This window comes from Perognathus longimembris, chromosome 9 (genome assembly GCF_023159225.1).
Source record: "Perognathus longimembris pacificus isolate PPM17 chromosome 9, ASM2315922v1, whole genome shotgun sequence".
Classification (NCBI taxonomy): Eukaryota; Metazoa; Chordata; class Mammalia; order Rodentia; family Heteromyidae; genus Perognathus; species Perognathus longimembris.
The window spans coordinates 55,280,878-55,301,014 of NC_063169.1; the positions used below are offsets into that span (position 1 = coordinate 55,280,878).

Here is a 20,137-nt window from a genome sequence, read left to right on the forward strand (position 1 = left end):
TATAGCCTAGTGGCAAGAGTGCCTGCCTCGGATACACGAGACCCTAGGTTCGATTCCCCAGCACCACATATACAGAAAACGGCCAGAAGCGGCGCTGTGGCTCAAGTGGCAGAGTGCTAGCCTTGAGCGGGAAGAAGCCAGGGACAGTGCTCAGGCCCTGAGTCCAAGGCCCAGGACTGGCCAAAAAAAAAAAAAAATATATATATATATATATATATTTTTAGGTCAGTGCAGGGCTTGAATTCAAGGCCTTGGCACTGTCCCTGAGCAGCATCACTTCGGATTTCTGAATGGTTAACTGGAGATAAGACTCACAAGGCCTTTTTCCTCCGGGGCTGGCTTTGAACCGTGATACTCAAGTATTCAAGATCTCAGCCTCCTGAGTAGCTGGGATTACAGGCATGAGCGAGCCACTGGTGCCCAGTTGCGTAGTATTTTTTTTTTTTGCCAGTCCTGGGCCTTGGACTCAGGGCCTGAGCACTGTCCCTGGCTTCTGTTTTGCTCAAGGCTAGCACTCTGCCACTTGAGCCACAGCGCCACTTCTGGCCGTTTTCTGTATATGTGGTGCTGGGGAATTGAACCCAGGTCCTCATATATACGAGGCAAGCACTCTTGCCACTAGGCAATATCTCCAGCCCCTGCATAGTATTTTTAATAAAACAAATTAAACCTATTTGTGTACAATCTTATTATCTGACATAAAGAAAATACCTTATAATGAAAAATTAATTTGCATCATCTCATCCCTTTAATCACCTACACACAGACCACAAAAATAACTTATGCTTTTTTATATGGAAAAGAAGACATGTTTACTTTGGAGAAATTTTAACTACAACACGTAGTCTAAAACTAGAGGAGATTCCAAAAGTTTAAACAAAGCATACAATTTACAAAAATCTATTCAGAGGCCAAAATTTATTTTATTAATATATATATATTTCTTTAGTTAAAGATTGACATACCCTAGATATAAAATTACAATGGTGAGGCAAGTCCTGAGTAGTGGAAACACGTTTTCAAATATCTCATTAAAATTTTGTCATTTAAAATTACTAGTGATTTTAAAACTGTAATATAAGCAAACACATGTATACTTATATCACTATAGTTACTATTGAATTTTTTAAAAAGTAAGCACCACTAGTTTAAAAAAAACAGAAAAAAAGCAACTATGAATAAGGAAATATGAACCTTCACAGAATAATTAGCCATTTTAGTTAGAGACAAAACTGAAATACAACCTAATGACAACCTCCTTACCACTGCCAGTTCTTTTGAGTTCCATTTCCTGCATATGGATTTTGCTTGGAGTCATTCGAATAGGAACTGGATGAACAATAGCAGTATCCTAGAGACAAACGCACAAATTATATTAAAATGCCAAGCTAACACCATGAAACTATCAAAACTAAACAGTGGAAGGTGGTGAATAGCTATCATTAACATTACAACAAAAAATGAGAAATTAAAATTAAAAGCTCTAGAATTTTATTGAAAAATCAAGTTCACTATATATGCAGAATACTCTTATTTAATAAAGTATATCTTAAATTGAGTGATTAAAAATTTACACAGAAAATGCCCTGATAAAAAATAATTCAAGGGAATACTCAAAAGCAAAACATGGAATGATTTGATGAAATTATAAAAATGTTAATTTCAATGATAAACTGAACTACATCATGAAAACTCAAAGACTAAATAAAAGAATGAACACTTATTTTTATTAAATGGTTCAAGAACATTTGATACTTTTTTTCACCTACTGAGTAAAGATAAGTAAATGATTGTTTTGCTTCAATAATAAACTCAAGAGATAGTAATGTGACTTAGTGGTAGAGTGCTTGCCTAGCATGCATGAAGCCCAGCATCACATAAACAGAAAAGGCTGAAAGTGGCACTGTGGCTAAAGTGGTAGAGAGCTAGCCTTGAGCCAAAGAAGCTTAGGGACAATGTCTAGGCATTGAGTTCAAGCCCAAGGACAGGAAAAAAGAAAAAAAATAGTAGGCTCAATACATACTTTCTACTGATTAGTTCACACTGCTTAGATAAGATCTGAAAATTTAGTATATGATATTCACAAAGTTAGCATTGTTAAAAAAAAACAAGATTCATACTCTAATATGCTAAAACTTATACCAATTCTATGACTAATATGTCAGATACTTCTACTTTTTGTGAGGTAATTTTAGTTATAGGAGTAAAGGAGGTGGTAGTACTGACTACTATAAAGGATTTGGACCGAGCAAAGACAAAGAAGAAAGGATGAAAACAAACAGTAGCATCTCAGAAAGGGGAAGGCAAACAGAGAAGTGTCCTTGAGATCCTTAAATATCAAGTATCTGGTAATCAGTTGAGTTTACAAAGTAGTATAGAAGATACTAACTTTCATTTTACACTGGAAATTTGTTTTGGTAATAACTTTGAGTTAACCCTCAGCCTCCTGAGAGGGAGAATTACATTTCTACATATGACTCTTACTTAACAGATCACCTTGGTTTACTTGCATCATCCCCACATTCAAACAATTTATTAGAAATTCTTTGTGGTTACTACCTTGATAAAATTATTCACAGTAATTTCCTGCCATAACCAGTAAGAATCTGAACAAAGTTCATTCTTTATGTATGTATTTCTTATACTACAGCTTAAACTCAGGGGTCCTTAGCTTCTTCAACTCAAGGCTGGTACTCTACCCTTGAGCCATAGCTCCACTTCCAGCTATTTGCTGGTTAATTAGAGCGAACTTTCCTGCCTGGGCTGGAATTGAACCACAATCCTCAGATCTCAGCCTCCTGAGCAGCTAGTATTAGAAGCATGAGCCATTGGGTGCCCAGCAAAGTTTATTCATTTAATCAGTAAACAACATTTCTCCTATGACACTAAAATTATAGTCACAAAGACAGTAAATATAGAAAAAAAGTTTAGATTTCTCATAAAATAATGAGTGATTTCCAAGAAAATATTTGTAAAAATAACTTAAGACACTCAATTATATTTATGGTTATAAAAACATGGTTTTATGTATGCCATTCTATTTTCCTAACTTACAATGTTAATATGTAGACAAACTTAATCTTTGCTAACCTGGTAGGAATTAGTGACCTCTCATTTGGTTGTATTCTCTGCTGATGACTGTATCCAATTCTTTATTTTCCTAGAGCTTTTTGCCACAGTAGAAATATTAAGGACTGACCATATAAGTTTAAAAATTACAATTGATACTCATAAATTGTGATTCTTTTTCTAAGAAGTGAGAAGAACATCATCATTATTAAGCTAAATATTTATATCCTCGTGAGTCAATTTATTTTGCCTCTAAGACTTACGATTTCTTTTTTTCTTTTTGGTGCTGGTACTGGGGGATGAATTTTGGCCTTTCCATTCTCTTGACTTTTTGTATATAGCTAGGCTTCTACCACTTGAGCCATACCTCCAGCTCAACTTTTTTGCTGGTTACTTGGAGGTAAGAGTCTCTTGGATTTGTCTGCCTGTGCTGACTTCAAATTTCAATTCTCAGATCTCAGGCTCCTGAGTATCTAGGATTATAGGTGTGAGCCACTAACACCAAGGTTAGATTTTTATATATAGTACTCTGTGGGCTGGTTTATTAGATAGTTATGTTACTATGAATAATTATTTGCATTGTTTTGTAAGGGTTAGAAAATGAAATATTTATTGTTAAACCCTCCTTCCCACAAAAAGTAAAATTAACTGACCTGTATAATAATAAGAGAAAGAAATATAAATAACACTGAAAGTTTAAGAAAATTTAAATATAAACTTATACTTTATAGAACATGTCACTTCCCTAGGGACCTTAACCTTAAACAGGACTTTTAATAAGCAGTAAAAACCTTAAATGCTGGCTCTTTATTTTTCATTTTTCAAAGATTAAGATAAATGTATTAAATGCAGTAAGGAAAGAAAAGCAAAAGTAAAGCTAATCTACACATTTTCTGGCCCTTAAATACTTAAGGAACTACAAACAAACTCTTAAAAAATGCCATACATTATATTTAAATTCAGTGATTGTAAGTTTCTTCTACTATTTCAAAGATAAGTTCTTTAAAACTAGAAAACAAATAAAACCAAAATTTAAACTGCTGTAGATATGTTGTCTTTAAATGCTACTTCTCCAAAGCCCACATTACAGACTAAGTTCATTTTCACTCTTAATTTTACAACAGCCTACAGGTCCCTCCCTTCCTTTTTACTTCCATATTGGTTTTTGGCATGTCATTGCTTAAACAAAGAAGGGCTGGGGACAGCAGAGAAGTGAACAATGAGGTCTTGAAGCTTTCTAATAACCTGAGAGAAAGGTTGTGCATCATATGACATTTAACTTTTTAGGGCAAGAATTTATTTTTTAAGTCAGAATATGAACTTTGTAGCATTTTCAAAGCAATACAGTAAGTCACAGGAAGACAAGACAGGCTCCTTTGGAGGGAAGGAGGCCAATCAACAACTGCTATTTTGCTGAATTTCATCTTTGCTAACAAAACTCAAAATACTAAAAGGTTTATTATCACTGGAAATGTTAAAAAAAGATGACACTGCCTAAATACACACAGAGTACATATTACAAAATTACATGAGTAAACATACAAATATTTACGTGTTATTACATTGAAATAAGCAGTATATTTCAATAAAACTTAATTAGCAAATGATAACAGTTACAAACCAAATCAACTATCACAAAATGCTTCCTTAGACATGTACCAGATTTCAAAACATAGTTTTCTGTCACCAAAATAACTAGAAAATATGAGGAATGGTTAAAAAAAAAAAAGTTCTTTCCACCACTAAGCACACAAAATTGAAAAGCCTGCCAACAGGTCCCTCTAAGCACTACACTGAATCATGCATATCAGCTAAACCACAATGAATGGAAACTGGGTTAATAAAATTAATTTCAAACAAGCAAGCTAAGTGATTGACTTACAGGATCAGCTGGTGCAATGTTAGAATCAAATTGGGTCAGAGTTTGTGAGCTTGAAGAGCGTTCACTAAATGTCTCCCACTGCTGAACAGACAGAGGAGAGACAAGTCAGCATGATGAGAAAGATGGAATAGAAGATCACTGGAGAAGATTTAGCAAAGTCATTCAGAGGTTGCACTGCAAGTTGTACTGCACAGGTCTAACAAAATTCTGTAATTTCTAAATTTCACAACCATTTTTATACTTATCTAGGGTCTCAACTTGTAAAGTGAACAGCTTCACAAGCAAATGCATGGGAGCAATTTACTGCAGTCTCTATGGAAGAGATTCAAGGCTTTACAGAACTAAAACTCAAAATACTAAACAAAAACACAGTGTTGAATGGTCAAGTGCCACCAAGTGAAACAATAGAGAAATTTGTCTTAAATGGAAGAATAACTTCAAGTTGGTCTTTAAAAACACAAATTTTAAAGCATTTGTGATGCCAGTGAATTGAAGTTCTGATCAAAACAAAGCAAGTCAGTGTGACTTGCCAGTGCGACCCCTGAAAGATGAAGTCTATTATGTACGTGCACATTTTATACATATGCATAGATATTTAAAATATAATTGAAATAAGATGCAAGAAATTCTGGAATATGTTTGGGCTTATGTCAATCTGTAGCAAGTCAGACCCTCCAATTAGCACTACAAACGGCCATGCCAGACCACAAGACAGAATTGCCAGTCAGGCACCCACCTCCCCATGCTAGAAAAAATCAGAATGCGGTCACAGGAGAGCAAATCAAGCATCTGGGGATGAGTTATGCAGAAGATGCATATGAAATACTATTTTTCTACAAGAGGCACATGAAAAAAATCATACCTCTTAAAATAGGTAAAGTGAATCTCATTTGTTTTAGAGATTCTAATAACAAGATAGTATAGAATTTTTACATCAAGCTTGTATTAAAATTGTCATTTAAATTGAATCTTAAAAATGAGTTGTTCCTTGAAGAGGAAAACATCTACACATATACATATATACACACAAATGTTTACACACAGACACAATTACTCCATTAATCAAAATACATTTACAATTCATTTTAAGAAGGTATACATTTTATGCTTCAAAGTTCAGCTTACTACTTAAAAGATATCAATTGGAGATGTATAAATTAAGATATTAGTAAATGAATATAGAGTTGAAAACTACAAAAAATGGCCACTAAAATCACTCAACAACTTTTCCTACAGCTTAGTTTAATATGATAACCAAGATATATGGAGACATTCTCATGCATGTAATGTTCTGTGAATAAAGGTCTACAAGAAGTCACTGTTTTGGGATATCACTTCATAGAAGTGATTCATCAATATTTAGTATTATAATTCATTCTTCAATAATAATTATTGTAAGAACTCAGAAGGAATTTTTGAAATTTGTATTATTGGGCTGGAGATATGGCTCAAGTGGTAGAGTCCTTGCCTAAAAAGTGCAAAGTCCTCTAATTAAAGAAAAAAGTATATAGTAGGAGATTGCCAAGAAGAAGGCATTCACCTACATACTGTGCATGCATGAAGTTTAACTCAGTTTTACAAGACTGTCTGTAAGCTATTTGGAGGGCAGACAGCCTCATCTTCATGACTTTGTAATGGTTAGGAGCAACAGGCTCTGGAATGAGACTACTGAAGACTACCCAAGTTGGGTGATACACAGGTGGGTTAGTTATGTAACTTGTGCTTCAGATTTACTATCTGCAATATGAATTTCTTACTACCAAACTTTATGTGTGTTGCAATAACTTTGCCTCATCCATTCAATAGGTGCTAAGGAAATACACACTGAAAGAATTACCAGTGCTTGTGGAAGACAAAAGTATAATCTAAATTTTATTTCCTAATTAAATTTTAATAAATAGCATCAAAATATCTTAAAAATCAATCTCTCATTACTATTTTGAGTTTTCATAGACACAAAAATTGTGGCATTTATGACATTTCCAAATTCTAGTGAATAAAATCTTACAGGAATATGTATTAGAGATGCAACTACTGTAGAACTGAGACTTCTCTACCTAGTCCAATGAAGACATACACTCTTTCATTTAGTATGAACATGTGCTTGAGAAGTGAGTTGCTTTGAGTTTTTACTTATAAATGGATAATAAAAGACTAACACACACGCTTATTCTGATACTGCTTTAAAAAAATGTAAAAACAAGCTGGGCACCAGTGGCTCACACCTGTAATCTTTAGCTACTCAAGAGGCTGTGGGATCATGGTTGGAAGCCAGCCTGGGCAGAAAAGTACCCACAAGACTTATCTCCAATAAACTACTCCAAAAAAGGCCAGAAGTGGCACTGTGGCTCAAGTGGTAGAGTGCTAGCCTTGAGCACAAAGAGGCTCGGGGGCAGTGCCCAGGCCCTGAGTTCAAGCCTCAAGACCAGCAAAAAAAAAAAAAAAAAAAAAGTAAAAACAGTAGTTTCACGAACACTGGCCATACTCTTCATAAGTACTAGCAAATTCTTCCAAAGCTTAATTCCTTTCTCTTAAAAAACCATGTATACCACACCATTAGTATACATGATTACATGGATGGGTACGGTACAGTGTTCTAGTGTTTCAGATGCCAGTATCATGACAACAGTTAGGTCTTTATAAAGTAATGCAAGACTTCTAGTTCTCCCTTTTCCAACTGTTTGAAACAAATCACAAATCCAGTCTTTTTCTGGCTTTAGAAAACATGTGAAACACAAAAGCTTACCCCCCCCCCCCCCCCCCCCCGCAAAAAACATGTGAAACACAAAAGCTTACTTTCCCCCCCCGAAGGTCAACAAACATTTTGGGTGTACTGCCTAAAGTGATACACAAACTCCTAAGGACAAAAAAATGTAACAAAATTGCTCAGGGCTGGGATGTAGCTCAGTGGCAAAGTACTTGCCTAGCAAGTGCAATGTCCTGGTTTGATCTCCCCACCACCAAAAAAGGAAAGACAACAACAACAAAAAAAGTTAAAAGAAAAAAAAAACACCTCAAAACTCATCAATAGGCTATAGCTGTGCAGGTAATGTGAACACTAAATACTTAAAGAGAGGAGGTCTTTTCTCTGTATTTTAATTAAGAGTAGCCCTTCTATTGGTTTGTATACACTGAAATTCAAAGTAACTGGGAAGCAGTGCATTTGTTCCAAATTGTTTTGCATACTATGTCTAGTTACACTTATATGGTACATCTACTCCATTTTATATTGAGTAAAACTAAATAGTTTCAATTATAGAAATCTTATGGAAAGCTAGACTAGTAATCACTCTCTTATTACTCCCAATGTATTTATCATTTATTATTATTTATTTTATTTATTATTCCCAATGTATTTTCACATATCTTGCTTGGGGACTGAGATTGCAATGTGACTCAGTGACAAAGCTGACTAGGTATCAAAGGACTTGTATTAATACAAGCCTTAGGGGGCTGGGAATATGACCTAGTGGTAAAGTGCTCACCTCCTATACATGAAGCCCTAGGTTCGATTCCTCAGCACCACATATATAGAAGTGGTGCTGTGGCTCAAGAGGTAGAGTGCTAGCCTTGAGCAAAAAGAAGCCAGGGACAGTGCTCAGGCCCTGACTCCATGCCCCAGGACTGGCAACAAAAACAAAACAAATAAGCCTTAGCTCTTGAGCCTCCCTGGACATGAGATTTCAGCCAAATCATTTACTTTCTGATGCTTAAACTTTGTTCATCAGCCCAACCTAACTCTCAAAGGTGAAATTTCAATGGGGATGAAGTATGGAAACCAACGATAGCTTATGTACTTTGTAAGCCTCAACATATCACATGATCACAGAGTGTTATCTTTCACAGTATTAGTGATAGCTCTCTAAATCGTGCATGTGAGCTGAAGGAGCTCTATTGCATAATTACCATGTTTGGAACTTCTTACCTTAAAAAAGTTAATTTTTAAGTAAAGAAAAGGAAAGATCTGCTAACCTCACTGCTCTGATTCAGTTCAGGCCAAGTCTGGTTTAATGATGGCATTGATGGTGACTTGCTTGGGGGTGCTTCCGCTGGAGATCCGGAATAACCTACCTCACTTGGCTGGTCCCCAACATCTACAATTTAAAAACAGAGAAAGCTGCTATTAACAAAGTAGTTTAGTTTGGAATATGTACCGATAAGCTAACAGATGGTTTTCATATGTACTATTTATAACCTAAATTTCTTTTCCTGTGTTTCTAACATAAACACTATTAACAATCAGGCAATACTTACTGATACTACTTATGGTCCACCTGAATGAAACTCTATAATTTCCTAACTTTTCACCAAAAGAAAGTACTAGTTAGTAAGAAATAGAATGTCACGCAAGATATGTGCTATGATTCATTTTCTGCTATTACAGCTGAATTTATATTGGCTTTCTAAAGAATATTTATTCCATGGAATACTCATTAGTAAGGAGACTGTGAAAAGTTGGGGTTTTCTGCCAAATAAGCACAGGGATACTATAATTTCCTGCTGGGATCATTCTCTTACACATCTGTGTATCAAAACTTGTGATGTCCCAGAGTAAATAAACTTCATCTATAAATCAGTCTTTCCCTCCATGTTTCCTTGGGACACAGCTTGAGAATTACTGATGGCTATGAATTCATTCATGTTTTCCCTAAAAATATTTCTAGCTACCAAAAGGCTAACAAAGTCAATGAAGTCACATGAAACAAACTTTTGTTTTCGGTGATGGTGGGGATTGATTGAGGGACTTTAGATCTGCTAAAAGCACATGCTAGACTACTGACTACTCTAGCCTTGAAACAATCTTTTATCATGCTCATTAGTAAACTTAAACGAGTGAGCTACAAATTCATGCTACTATTTAAAGTGTTAAAGTATTATATGTCTTAAGATAGTTATAAAATTGTACTTAAAAACAATGGATTTCGATAGTACATAAATTCTTATACTTTTTCTCAAAACCTTTTCTCTATTTGGCTATATAGCAAGTTGGATAAAAATGCATCTGACTTTCTCCATCAGAAACAAAGACCCCTGACATTAAATTCATGTTAGCCCTATACTTGTAATCTCTCTCTCTCTCTCTCTCTCTCTCTCTCTCTGTGTCACACAGACACACACTTCTTTCTTTCTTGTGTCAGTCCTGGGGTTTGAACTCTAGGCTGGAGTGCTGTCCCTGAGCTGTGCTCAATGCTGGAGCTACAGCTCTACTTCCAGCTTTTGATTAACTGGAGAGATTGTCTCACAGACTTTCCTGTCCAGGATGGCTTTGAATCTCCAAATTCAGATCTTCCGCGTAGCTAGGATTACAAGTACCAGGGTGTACTCATGGATTCTAAACAGATATTCATTTAATGTAGCCTAGCAATGCATTACTCTCTTAACCTTTCAGTGCATTCATAAATACATCTCTCAAGATGTACTGCCTAACACAGAATCAAAACATACTAGCATTCAAATAGTCATAACAAGTTATTTGTGTTCATTCTTTACTGATAGCTGAAAAATTTAAAAATATTTTCCTGGTGCCTATTCTGTTACATGACTCTTGAACTATTTCCATTATTTATCCTGCTGTTACATCTTTAAAATGATATCACACTGGAAGCTCTAGTTTCTTGTACACCATCATATTTGGACTTGTTATTGCTAAGATCAGGAGCTGTTTTCTCTTTTTCAGTACTGTACATTTGTAAGAACAGTGCCAGGGTAGTGCAAAAGCATGAACTGTAGTAGCAAGACTTTAGATATTATTGTATGAAGATCTCACACTTATGAGTTGTTAAATTAATTAATGGTAAAATGTTTATAAATAAATAATAACAGAAACTCCTCATTGGGGAGTCTGGGGTTTCTGTGGGAATAAACATCTTGTACCATGACTAGAAGGGAAAGAAATGAGAGACAGGACAGCTTTCCAAATGTGAAAGGGTGTGGTGCTGGAAGGAGAAGACACGGAGAGGTGTTAAGTGATTGCCCCAAAGCAAGCGAATATTAAACAAAACTAAATGGACTTACATTAGTATTACCCACAGGAAAATTAAATTTCAAAAAACCAATTCAAAGCAGGACTCCATTATTTCACTCTTGAACATTATCTTAGGACAAACTGGAGCTTTAGTTTGGTTTTCAAGACCTCAGTACTTACAATAGATAACTTTTGACAAGTTTAGGGACAGACTGCACCTCATCGTTACTTAAGGGAAGTTAAAATATGGAATCAATTTTAGAGAACTCTCTCATTTCCCTGGTACAGAGTTACAGCCTCTTAAAGGTAAAAACTGAAATGCCACTTATCCAAATAATTACACATTATAATTAACCCATTAGTAAGTTTCCTATCATAGCAGTTCCAAACTGTGGACCATGAACTCCTTGGGAGTCTTCAAGACTGGGAGATGTGATTAAATTAATGATTTCTTCTTGCATTGACATTGACAATGAGCAAAGAGAAAAGTAATAGTGAGGAAAGAAGCACTGGCTCATTAGAAGGAATCAAGGCAAGGGACCAGAAAACATACTAACAGTCAATGTACTCTCTACCATCACCTATATGTTAATTTTTTAACTTTATTATACTATAAACTAAGAATAAGTTACATACTAATCTCACTGAAAAATGCTCATGGTGAAGCAGGAATTTTTTTTCCAGTATCAGTCCCCCCCCATTTTTTTTAAAACATTCTACATAACAAAAAGGGAAGTATCTAAGTACAATAGTGGCGTATCTAAGTACAACAGTGGTCTTAAAAAGCATGTGACTGACTTGGGGCTGGGGATATAGCCTAGTGGCAAGAGTGCCTGCCTCGGATACACGAGGCCCTAGGTTCGATTCCCCAGCACCACATATACAGAAAACGGCCAGAAGAGGCGCTGTGGCTCAAGTGGCAGAGTGCTAGCCTTGAGCAGGAAAAAGCCAGGGATAGTGCTTAGGCCCTGAGTCCAAGGCCCAGGACTGGCCAAAAAAAAAAAAAAAAAAAAAAGCATGTGACTGAGTTGTGAATGACTGGACCATTTCTTCACAGAATACCATTTTTTCTTTAAAGAACAATTGATGAACTATAACTATACAGACTTAGTCATTAGAACACCAAGGCTGTTACCTTTAGGAAAGCTTTTAATCTTTGTAACTAATGATGAAGTTTGGGCTTTCAAAGAAACCTTAAAATTTTGAAAAAATGTATATACATGCCCTTAAGTTTAAAAGCTTCAAGTATTTGAAGACTTCTCTGATAGGTTGTGACACTGACAAGTATGCTGTTAATATTTTATAAGGATGTATTCCAACATCTAAAAAATTGATCTAACTCAATAAATTGATATTCTACAAACATTCACTGAATTATGATGCAATATCATATATGGATAAAAGATATTCAAAACACAAGACAAACCAATAATTTTAATGTAACAATACAGTAAGTTCATTACTTGTGGTTAAACTGCCACACAATAACTAAGACATTACCTCTAAAGAATACATTTTTAAGAGTTACTATATTTGTAACAGTAGCAATATCTGAAAAAACTACAAATTAATCATTCCTTTTACTACATTAGGATAGATTTTCTTCATGTACTTTACTAATATGCAACCTTCATTTGTTTTATTTAAAAAAGACAGTATTTTAGGCTCTGTAGGCTATGTTGTTTCCTAACTATTCAACTATGCCACTATAGTACAAAGGCAGTCAGATAATTCAGAGCATTGCCATGTTTTAGTTACATTTTCTTGCTGTTGGCTGAGCCATTTGAGCCACTCCTCTAGTCCTGAAGTTATATTTATATGGGCACCGAAACTGGAATTTCATAACATTTTCATGTCTAATGAAATATCTTTCTCTTGATTTTCTTTCCTTCCCCTCTCTTTTCCTTTCCTCTTTTCTTCTGCCAATATCCAGAGGCCTTATACTTACTTGGCTTGATTGCTCAACTGGCTCTCTTGAGCTATGCCTCCAGCCTGTTTTTTTTGCTTATTATACATACAATCTCTAGGACTTTCTGTCTAGGCTGGCTTTGAGCCATAATTCTCCAGATTTCAGCCTTTTGAGTAATTAGGATTATAAGCATGAGCCACTGGTGCCTGGCCAATTGTTTTAACCAGAAAGTTAGTTTCCTTCCTTTCGTCTCTTCTTTCCCTCCCTTTCTTTTCTTGCAAGTACAGGGATTTGAACTCAGGACCTGACACTTGCTTAGCTTGCTTGCACCACTTGAGCTGTACCTTCAGCTCTCTTTTAATATTTTTAATGATTAAAAAAAATTTTACAGTTTGTGGAATATTAAAAAAAACAGGCAGCAAATTGGATACGGCTTTAGTTTTTGAACTTGTTTACCTCAAATATAATATATTCAGCAGACTGAATATAGAAACAAATGACAGTCTAGTAGACTTCTATTAATCCAGATAGTACGAAGATTTGCACAGATATAAAACAATGCCCGTCTTTTCATAGCTGTTTTATTTAAGAGAAGTTATTTTCTTTAAAAAATTTATGCTAATGTACAAGGTTTATTCTTGCTCTTTAAAAATAGTAAAATAAGTATTTTAAAATGTAGGTGTAATGAAGAATAATAAAAAATGTATCTGTTTTAATTCTTTTTCTTTTTCTTTTTTTCCCAGTCCTGGGGCTTAGACTCAGAACTTGAGCACTGTCCCAGTCTTCTTTTTGCTCAAGGCTTAGCGCTATACCACTTGAGCCACAGCACCACTTCTGGCTTTTTCTATATATTTGGTGCTGAGGAATCAAACCCAGGGCTTCATGTATATGAGAGGCAAGCACTCTACCACAGGCAATACTCTCAGCCCCGTATTCATTTTAATTCTAATGAGTAGTATTGATAGATTCAATTAACATAAACAAAGACTTCTGTGGTCCACAATTTTTAAGAATATAAAAGGTTCATAAGCTTAATTTTGAAAAAAACATCACTTCAAAAAATGCAATGATTTCTGGGATAAATTAGCAAGACTGTACATTATTTCTTTCCTACTTCATACACAGAACAACAAAAGGCAGTAGGAGCAGAGCAAATTTTCTGTGTCCTAGAAACCAACAATTAGGAGCGTGAGGAGAAGCAGCATTCGATCTGGAAATAAACTGTACCTCCTTCAACTCTGTCCCTGTAAATACTTCAATAAAGAGCTTTCTTCCCACCCACAAAATATCAGGAGTCAGAACTATATCCTTCTGGAGGCAGGGATGTAATTTTACTCTTACCTGAGCAGTGTTCCAACCTAGCCTCCTGCTGGAACACTGTGTCAACCCTGCCTCCCTCTGAGGGTTCTGCTCTGCCCCTGACATCATCAGAGCATCAGGGCTGAAAAAGAAGAGCACGAGCCTGAATTATTGGTTAAAGTTAACCCTCAAAGGGCTGTTATGCAGAGTCTTTCCATGTTTAAAGTATGTCCAGAAAAGACAAGTCAGTGTGATCACACCAAAGGATGATGGTATCCTGCGATCATAAAGGCTTGTATCCTTCTATCCTTCAAAAAGTCTGGAAAGTTCATGGGTTCAATTCAGCATAATGAACAAACCAGCTAAACAGTCTCTTTCTCAAAGAATTTCAGGTTTGTTTCAGTTTGTAGCTAATATATTCTCAATAAATTTCTTTTTTGTGTGTTATACTTAATACATTAAAAAGTTATCTCAAAAATTATTACTTGTTACTGTTAACCTTATGGGATTTACCTTACTCTCAATAAGAAGACAAATCTATAAAGTACTTTAGTCATAAAGGTTCAGGGCTAAATTTATTAGCTTTGTCAAGACATAATTAGCCATATCTATTATTTAAAATGTAAAAATTATTCTTAGAAAGAAAAATATTTAAAAATAAGTCGATTTAGATAATAAACTTTAAGTCTTCAAGGAAAAGTACCTAATGGTGCCTTTTCACTCATAATTAAAAGACAAGGCTAAGCAATGTGTATGAAAAAAAACTGAACACTGAATTTAAGCTAGGCTTTTTTTCTTGAATGGTATTATCAGCATAAGCGCTTTCAAAAATGAATTCTACTTTTCTCAGTTCAACAAAATGGAAACATCAGAAAGTAGGTCTTAAAAGTCTATGTATAAGTCTATCAGTTTTAAGTGAAAATCAAAGATTTAGAAATGTAAGTAAAATATGTTTACAAGGTTTAAAAAGAGCCATAACACTCAAACATTCAACTAGACAGTGCCTGTTGGCTTTTTTTTTTTCTAATATTGAGCAACATTTGATAACGCTTCTATTTGACTCGGCTATCATATGTCAAAGACCATTACATATAGAAACAGAGGTTACCCTCATCTAAAGATAATTAAACACTAAAAAGTCCATTCCAATTAAATCATTTAAAATAAGGGCTAGAATATCATAAAGGGAGAAAAGTAATTTAACTAGAGCTTTAAAACATAGAAAACTGTGAAAATGAGTATAAAGAACAAGGAATGAAAGATGTTAATTAGGAAGCTAATTTGGAGTCAAAATTAAAAAGGAAAGCAACTTGGGATATAAGTAGACAATTCTTTTTTTTTTTTTTTTTTTGTCAGTCACAGGGGTTGAACTCTGGGCTGGGAGCTGTCCCTGGGCTCTACAGCTCAGGGCTAGCACTCTACCACTTGAGCCACAGCACCACTTCTGGTTTTTTGGTGGTTAAATGGACACAGGAGCCTCAAGGACTTTCCTGCTCGGACTGGCTTTGAACTGCATTCCTCAGATCTCAGCCTCCTGAGTAGCGAGGATTACAGACATGAGCCACTAGTGCTCAGCTTAAACCTTCCATTCTTATGGAGCTCTCCTCTCAACAGAGAAAACAGAAATCCTTCACTTTTAACTTTCACAGCTTAAAAAAAAAGTCACTTTTGCCAAAAATAAAAAGAATATCAGTAATTATTCCGATGTACCCTTACTAATCCATAAGCCAGAATCTTTTGTTTGTTTTTTGCCAGTCCTGGGGCTTGAGCACTATCCCTGGCTTCTTTTTGCTCAAGGTCAGCACTGTACCACTTGAGCCACAGCGCCACTTCTGGCTTTTTCTATATATGTGGTGCTGAGGAATCGAACCCAGGGCTTCATGTATACGAGGTGAGCACTTTACCACTAGGCCATATTCCCCGCCCAAGCCAGAATCTCCCCCCCCCAACCCCCCCCCCCCCGCCAGTCCTGGGGCTTGGACTCAGGGCCTGAGCACTGTCCTTGGCTTCTTTTTGCTCAAGGCTAGCACTCTGCCACTTGAGCCACAGCACCACTTCTGGCTGTTTTCTGTATATGTGGTGCTGGGGGGAAATGAACCCAGGGCCTCACGCATATGAGGCAAGCACTCTTGCCACTAGGCCATATCCCCAGCCCCCAAGCCAGAATCTTTTAAAGCCCAACTGTCATCATCCTTGAAGACCCACTATATATCCTTTTGGTCAATGTCTTTGTCAGGGTGAAGAGTTCTAATTACTTGAACCAACTGGTAAAACTCTACCAATATTTTAAATTCAATTGTTTGTCAGAATTCTTAACTATCTACAAAGAAATAAAAAGCTTGTTAACAGTGTGTGCATGTGCATGTGAAAGAGAGGTGGCTTGAGAAAAATTCCTTGAATGGAATATTAACGATACTACTTCATATTTTCATTATGTCTTTCTCTGCAACTAAGGTGACTTGGATAATAGATTTTCTGAAACAACGATTCTAGGTTATTTGTACAAGACAAATACACATGCCTAAGTATGTTCACTTATCATATATTATGTTCACAGTATCATTGTAAAAATAAAATGAAAAAATAATCCCAAAGGAACTGGTTAAATCAGGTATATCTATAATATGAATGACACATAGTGTAGGATGTGACAGCTATCTTTTTATGAGATAAAGTGAAAAAATGCCTGTTGAATATTACAAACAAAAAACCATATTATAATTATATTTACATACAAGTAAAATAGTACAAGTATAATATACAAGTATAATAATAACATGGATATATATAATGTTACACACAAGTGAAGGCTATTATGTCAAAAAATTTTAGATGAATATGATTAGTTGTCAGCAATCAGCTGACACCTAGGTTGTCTTGAATAAATTTCCATTGATTTCTATAGTCAACTACTTGCACAAAGTCTCATGTACTTTCTCTTTCTTGGCTTTTCAAAAACTTCATGTTGAGCTGGGTGCTTGTGGATCGTGCTCTTAATCCTAGATACTCAAGAGGTTGAGATCTCAGGATCACAGTTCAAAAACAGCTTGGGCAGGAAAAGTCTGTGAGACTCTTACCTCCAATTAAACCACCAAAAAGCCCGCAGCAGAGCTGTGGCTCAAATAGCAGAGTGAGAGCCATGAATGAAAAAGCTCAGGGACAGTACCCAGGCCTAGAATTCAAGCCCCAGAACTGGCAAACACATAAAAAAAAATCATGTTAGAAATGTTGCTTATAGTCAGGGGTCTCCACACTACACACCCCAAACACCCACACACATTTACTGTGATTGTTATTAACAGTGATTGTATAGGAGGAAACAAAGGCAAGGAATGTACCCTTCCCCTCTTCTAGCATCTCAAATACTCACAAGCTGAGTTGCTCAAAGGAGCAGTTAAAAACCACCTTCTCAATTATTTAATCATTTCAAAAATGTGACTATCTTTATGCATTCTATATTTCTGCTCTGCTAGGCACAGATATGTAACAAAACTGATCCACTTACTACCTTCCAGAAGTGTCTACTATAAATGAGTAGATGCATGAATGGATAATATACAGAGCAAGCCAGAGCCAATGAGCCAGTGAGAGAGGAAGAGGTGTTACATAGTCATAAAAGTATATGTGAAATTGTAACTCCTAATAGAAGAAGCTTCTTTGAAGACAGTTTAAGATGTACAGAATTACCGTAATTTTTTAAAGATATAGCATTGTAAGTGGGTTAGTAGGCAGTTAAACTTTGTTAAGAAGATAAATATTCTTAAAAGATAAACATTTTCTTGAATTTAGCTCAAGGAATGTTCTGTAGCCGAATATTTAAATCTTTCTTTTATGAAAAAAAAAAACAAGTTTCACTTTTTATTTTCTTATAATGAATATGATATATGGCCTTTTTTTCAAGGAGCTCACAGTGGTAGGAAGAGTGAGAAAAATCCAAAGCAACAGGACTCAGTGTGATGTGCTGCATCAAAAGTAGTATGTAGAAGATGCCAGAAGTGATCAAAGATACACATTACCTTTGCCTACAGTCAGAAGGGCCCACCCAACACGGGATTATTTATTTATAGTAAATTTGAATAGCAGATAAGATTAAATATTTCAGTATTTATCCCTTAACTGTGAACTTCTAAAAACCCAGATATGTATAATGATTTTTAGAGATAAGTGACCCACCATATCACAGGACAATTTCTATGAGTCAAAAAACATTTTATTATGAATCTCAGGTTTATGATAGTTGGAAGAAAAAGGCTATAGATCCATACTTATCCCCCACACCCACAAACTAACAGAATTCCAAAGTTCATCATGTATAAGTAGAAAAAAACAGATCTTTAGTTTTGTGTGATCAAAAAGGTTTTTTTTCCTGTGTGCTAGTCCTGGGCTTGAATGGGGGGGGGGAGGGGCACTGTCCCTCAGCACTTTTGCTCAAGGCCAGTGCTCTATTACTTGAGCCACAGCTCCACTTCCAGCTTTTTTTTTTTTTTTTTAATGGTTAATTGGACATAGGAGTCTCATGTACTTTCCTGCCTGGACTGGCTTTGAATCGTAATCCTCAGATCTCAGCATCCTCAGATCTTAACCTCCTGAGCGGCTAGTTTACAGAGCATGAACTCAAGCAGAAAACCACACAGTATGTTGAGATTGGAAAAAATTATCCAATTTTACAATACCCTTAAAATTACAGTCAAATCAACAGTTCAGGCAAAAAAAAAAAAAAGAAAAAAAAGAGCAGGGTTTCACTTTGTCAAACAGATCTAACAGACATAAAATGGAATGAAAGTCCAGAACAGAACTTCTTCCTAAACCATCTGCCTCAAAATTCAGACAGTAACTGATTTAGATTAAATAAGGGGTATGGGGGGGGGGTACAAACTAAATGCAAAAGTCATATTCAACTATCTGAATGCAACAGATGACAAAAAGGCAATCATCCACAAAATGACTACAAAAGATTAAGCTTGACTTAAATCATGTCTTTTTATCACTAAGATCAGTTATCAAAGGCTTCGAGTAAAATAAAAACTCTCAGATACAAGGCCCAATTCTGTGCTTTTTGTTTTCGCTTTTCTTAAATGAGGGCTCTTTTTATGTTGTCCTGCCTCATGAGTATCTGGTGTCATAGATGTCCACCACCACTTCCCAAATCCAGTTTCAAGTCAGATATCAAAACAACCACAGTGACTACCACAGTTTCTGCTAATATCAGTTAACCTAAATAAAGAAGATGCTTGTTTTTACGCTGCCATGTAAACTCACAAACTTTCACTAGGCATTTTACCACTTGTGCCACATCATTAGTAGTTTCTGTGTGTGTGAATTCTTAAGAAAGGTACTGTGAAACACAACTACCTACAAGGGATAGAGTAATTAGCTACAGTATTTAGCTGAAGTTAGAGGTTAAAATGATCAGGTAAATCCCAGGATTGACATAGAAAAATGTTCCTAAAAATGTAAAATGAAACCAGGTACCAGTGACTCATATATTTAATCCTAGCTATTCAAGAGACTGAGATCTGAAGGAGGGAGGTTTGAAGCTAGCCCAGGTGGGAAAGTCTGCTAAGACTCCACCTCCAAAATAACCAGTGAAAAGCAGGGATAGAGGTATATAGATCAAGTGGTAGAGTGCCACCTTAATAAGCAAGCCTGGCAATACTTGAGGACCTGAGTTTAAAGCCCAGTGTCAAAAAAGACAACAAAACAACCCCAAGTCCAACACCATCCCTCCAAACCAAAACAACAAACAACAAAACTCTAAAATGAACAATAAGCTGTTTATTCAGCCCATTTGGTCAATGTACAATCCAGGGCCTGAAATGTGAATGGCATCAATTCTATATTTCAGATAGAAAAACAGAAGGGAAAATAAGGCAAACAGAACTTTCCCAAGGTTATAGGTAGATGGATTAGCAAACCAGAAGCAAAATCACAGTCTTGACTGTTATCCTCATGACAGTAATTTCATGCATACAATTAGTTCTGCATAGCTTAGGCAATGATATCAGACCACATG

The 20,137-nt window shown here is 35.7% G+C and overlaps 1 protein-coding gene and 1 long non-coding RNA gene across 6 annotated transcripts in view; one reads left to right on the forward strand and one right to left on the reverse strand.

Moving 5' to 3' along the window:
• Reps1 (RALBP1 associated Eps domain containing 1) overlaps window positions 1-20,137 on the reverse strand; it is a 68,399-nt gene that overhangs the window by 13,130 nt on the left and 35,132 nt on the right. For 3 of the 5 annotated variants that reach the window (XM_048354187.1, XM_048354186.1, XM_048354185.1), the window contains exons 9-11: window positions 8,924-9,045; window positions 4,952-5,032; window positions 1,264-1,351 (exon numbers count right to left, since the gene is read on the reverse strand). In XM_048354187.1, coding sequence (XP_048210144.1) covers window positions 1,264-1,351; window positions 4,952-5,032; window positions 8,924-9,045 — 291 coding nt within the window. The remainder of the gene's footprint in view (window positions 1-1,263; window positions 1,352-4,951; window positions 5,033-8,923; window positions 9,046-20,137) is intronic. The other 2 variants (XM_048354189.1, XM_048354188.1) reach the window with 1 other exon arrangement.
• Window positions 3,532-15,796, forward strand: LOC125357344. The gene is made up of 2 exons (XR_007212130.1): window positions 3,532-3,575; window positions 15,693-15,796. It is a non-coding gene; the product is annotated as an uncharacterized LOC125357344 (long non-coding RNA).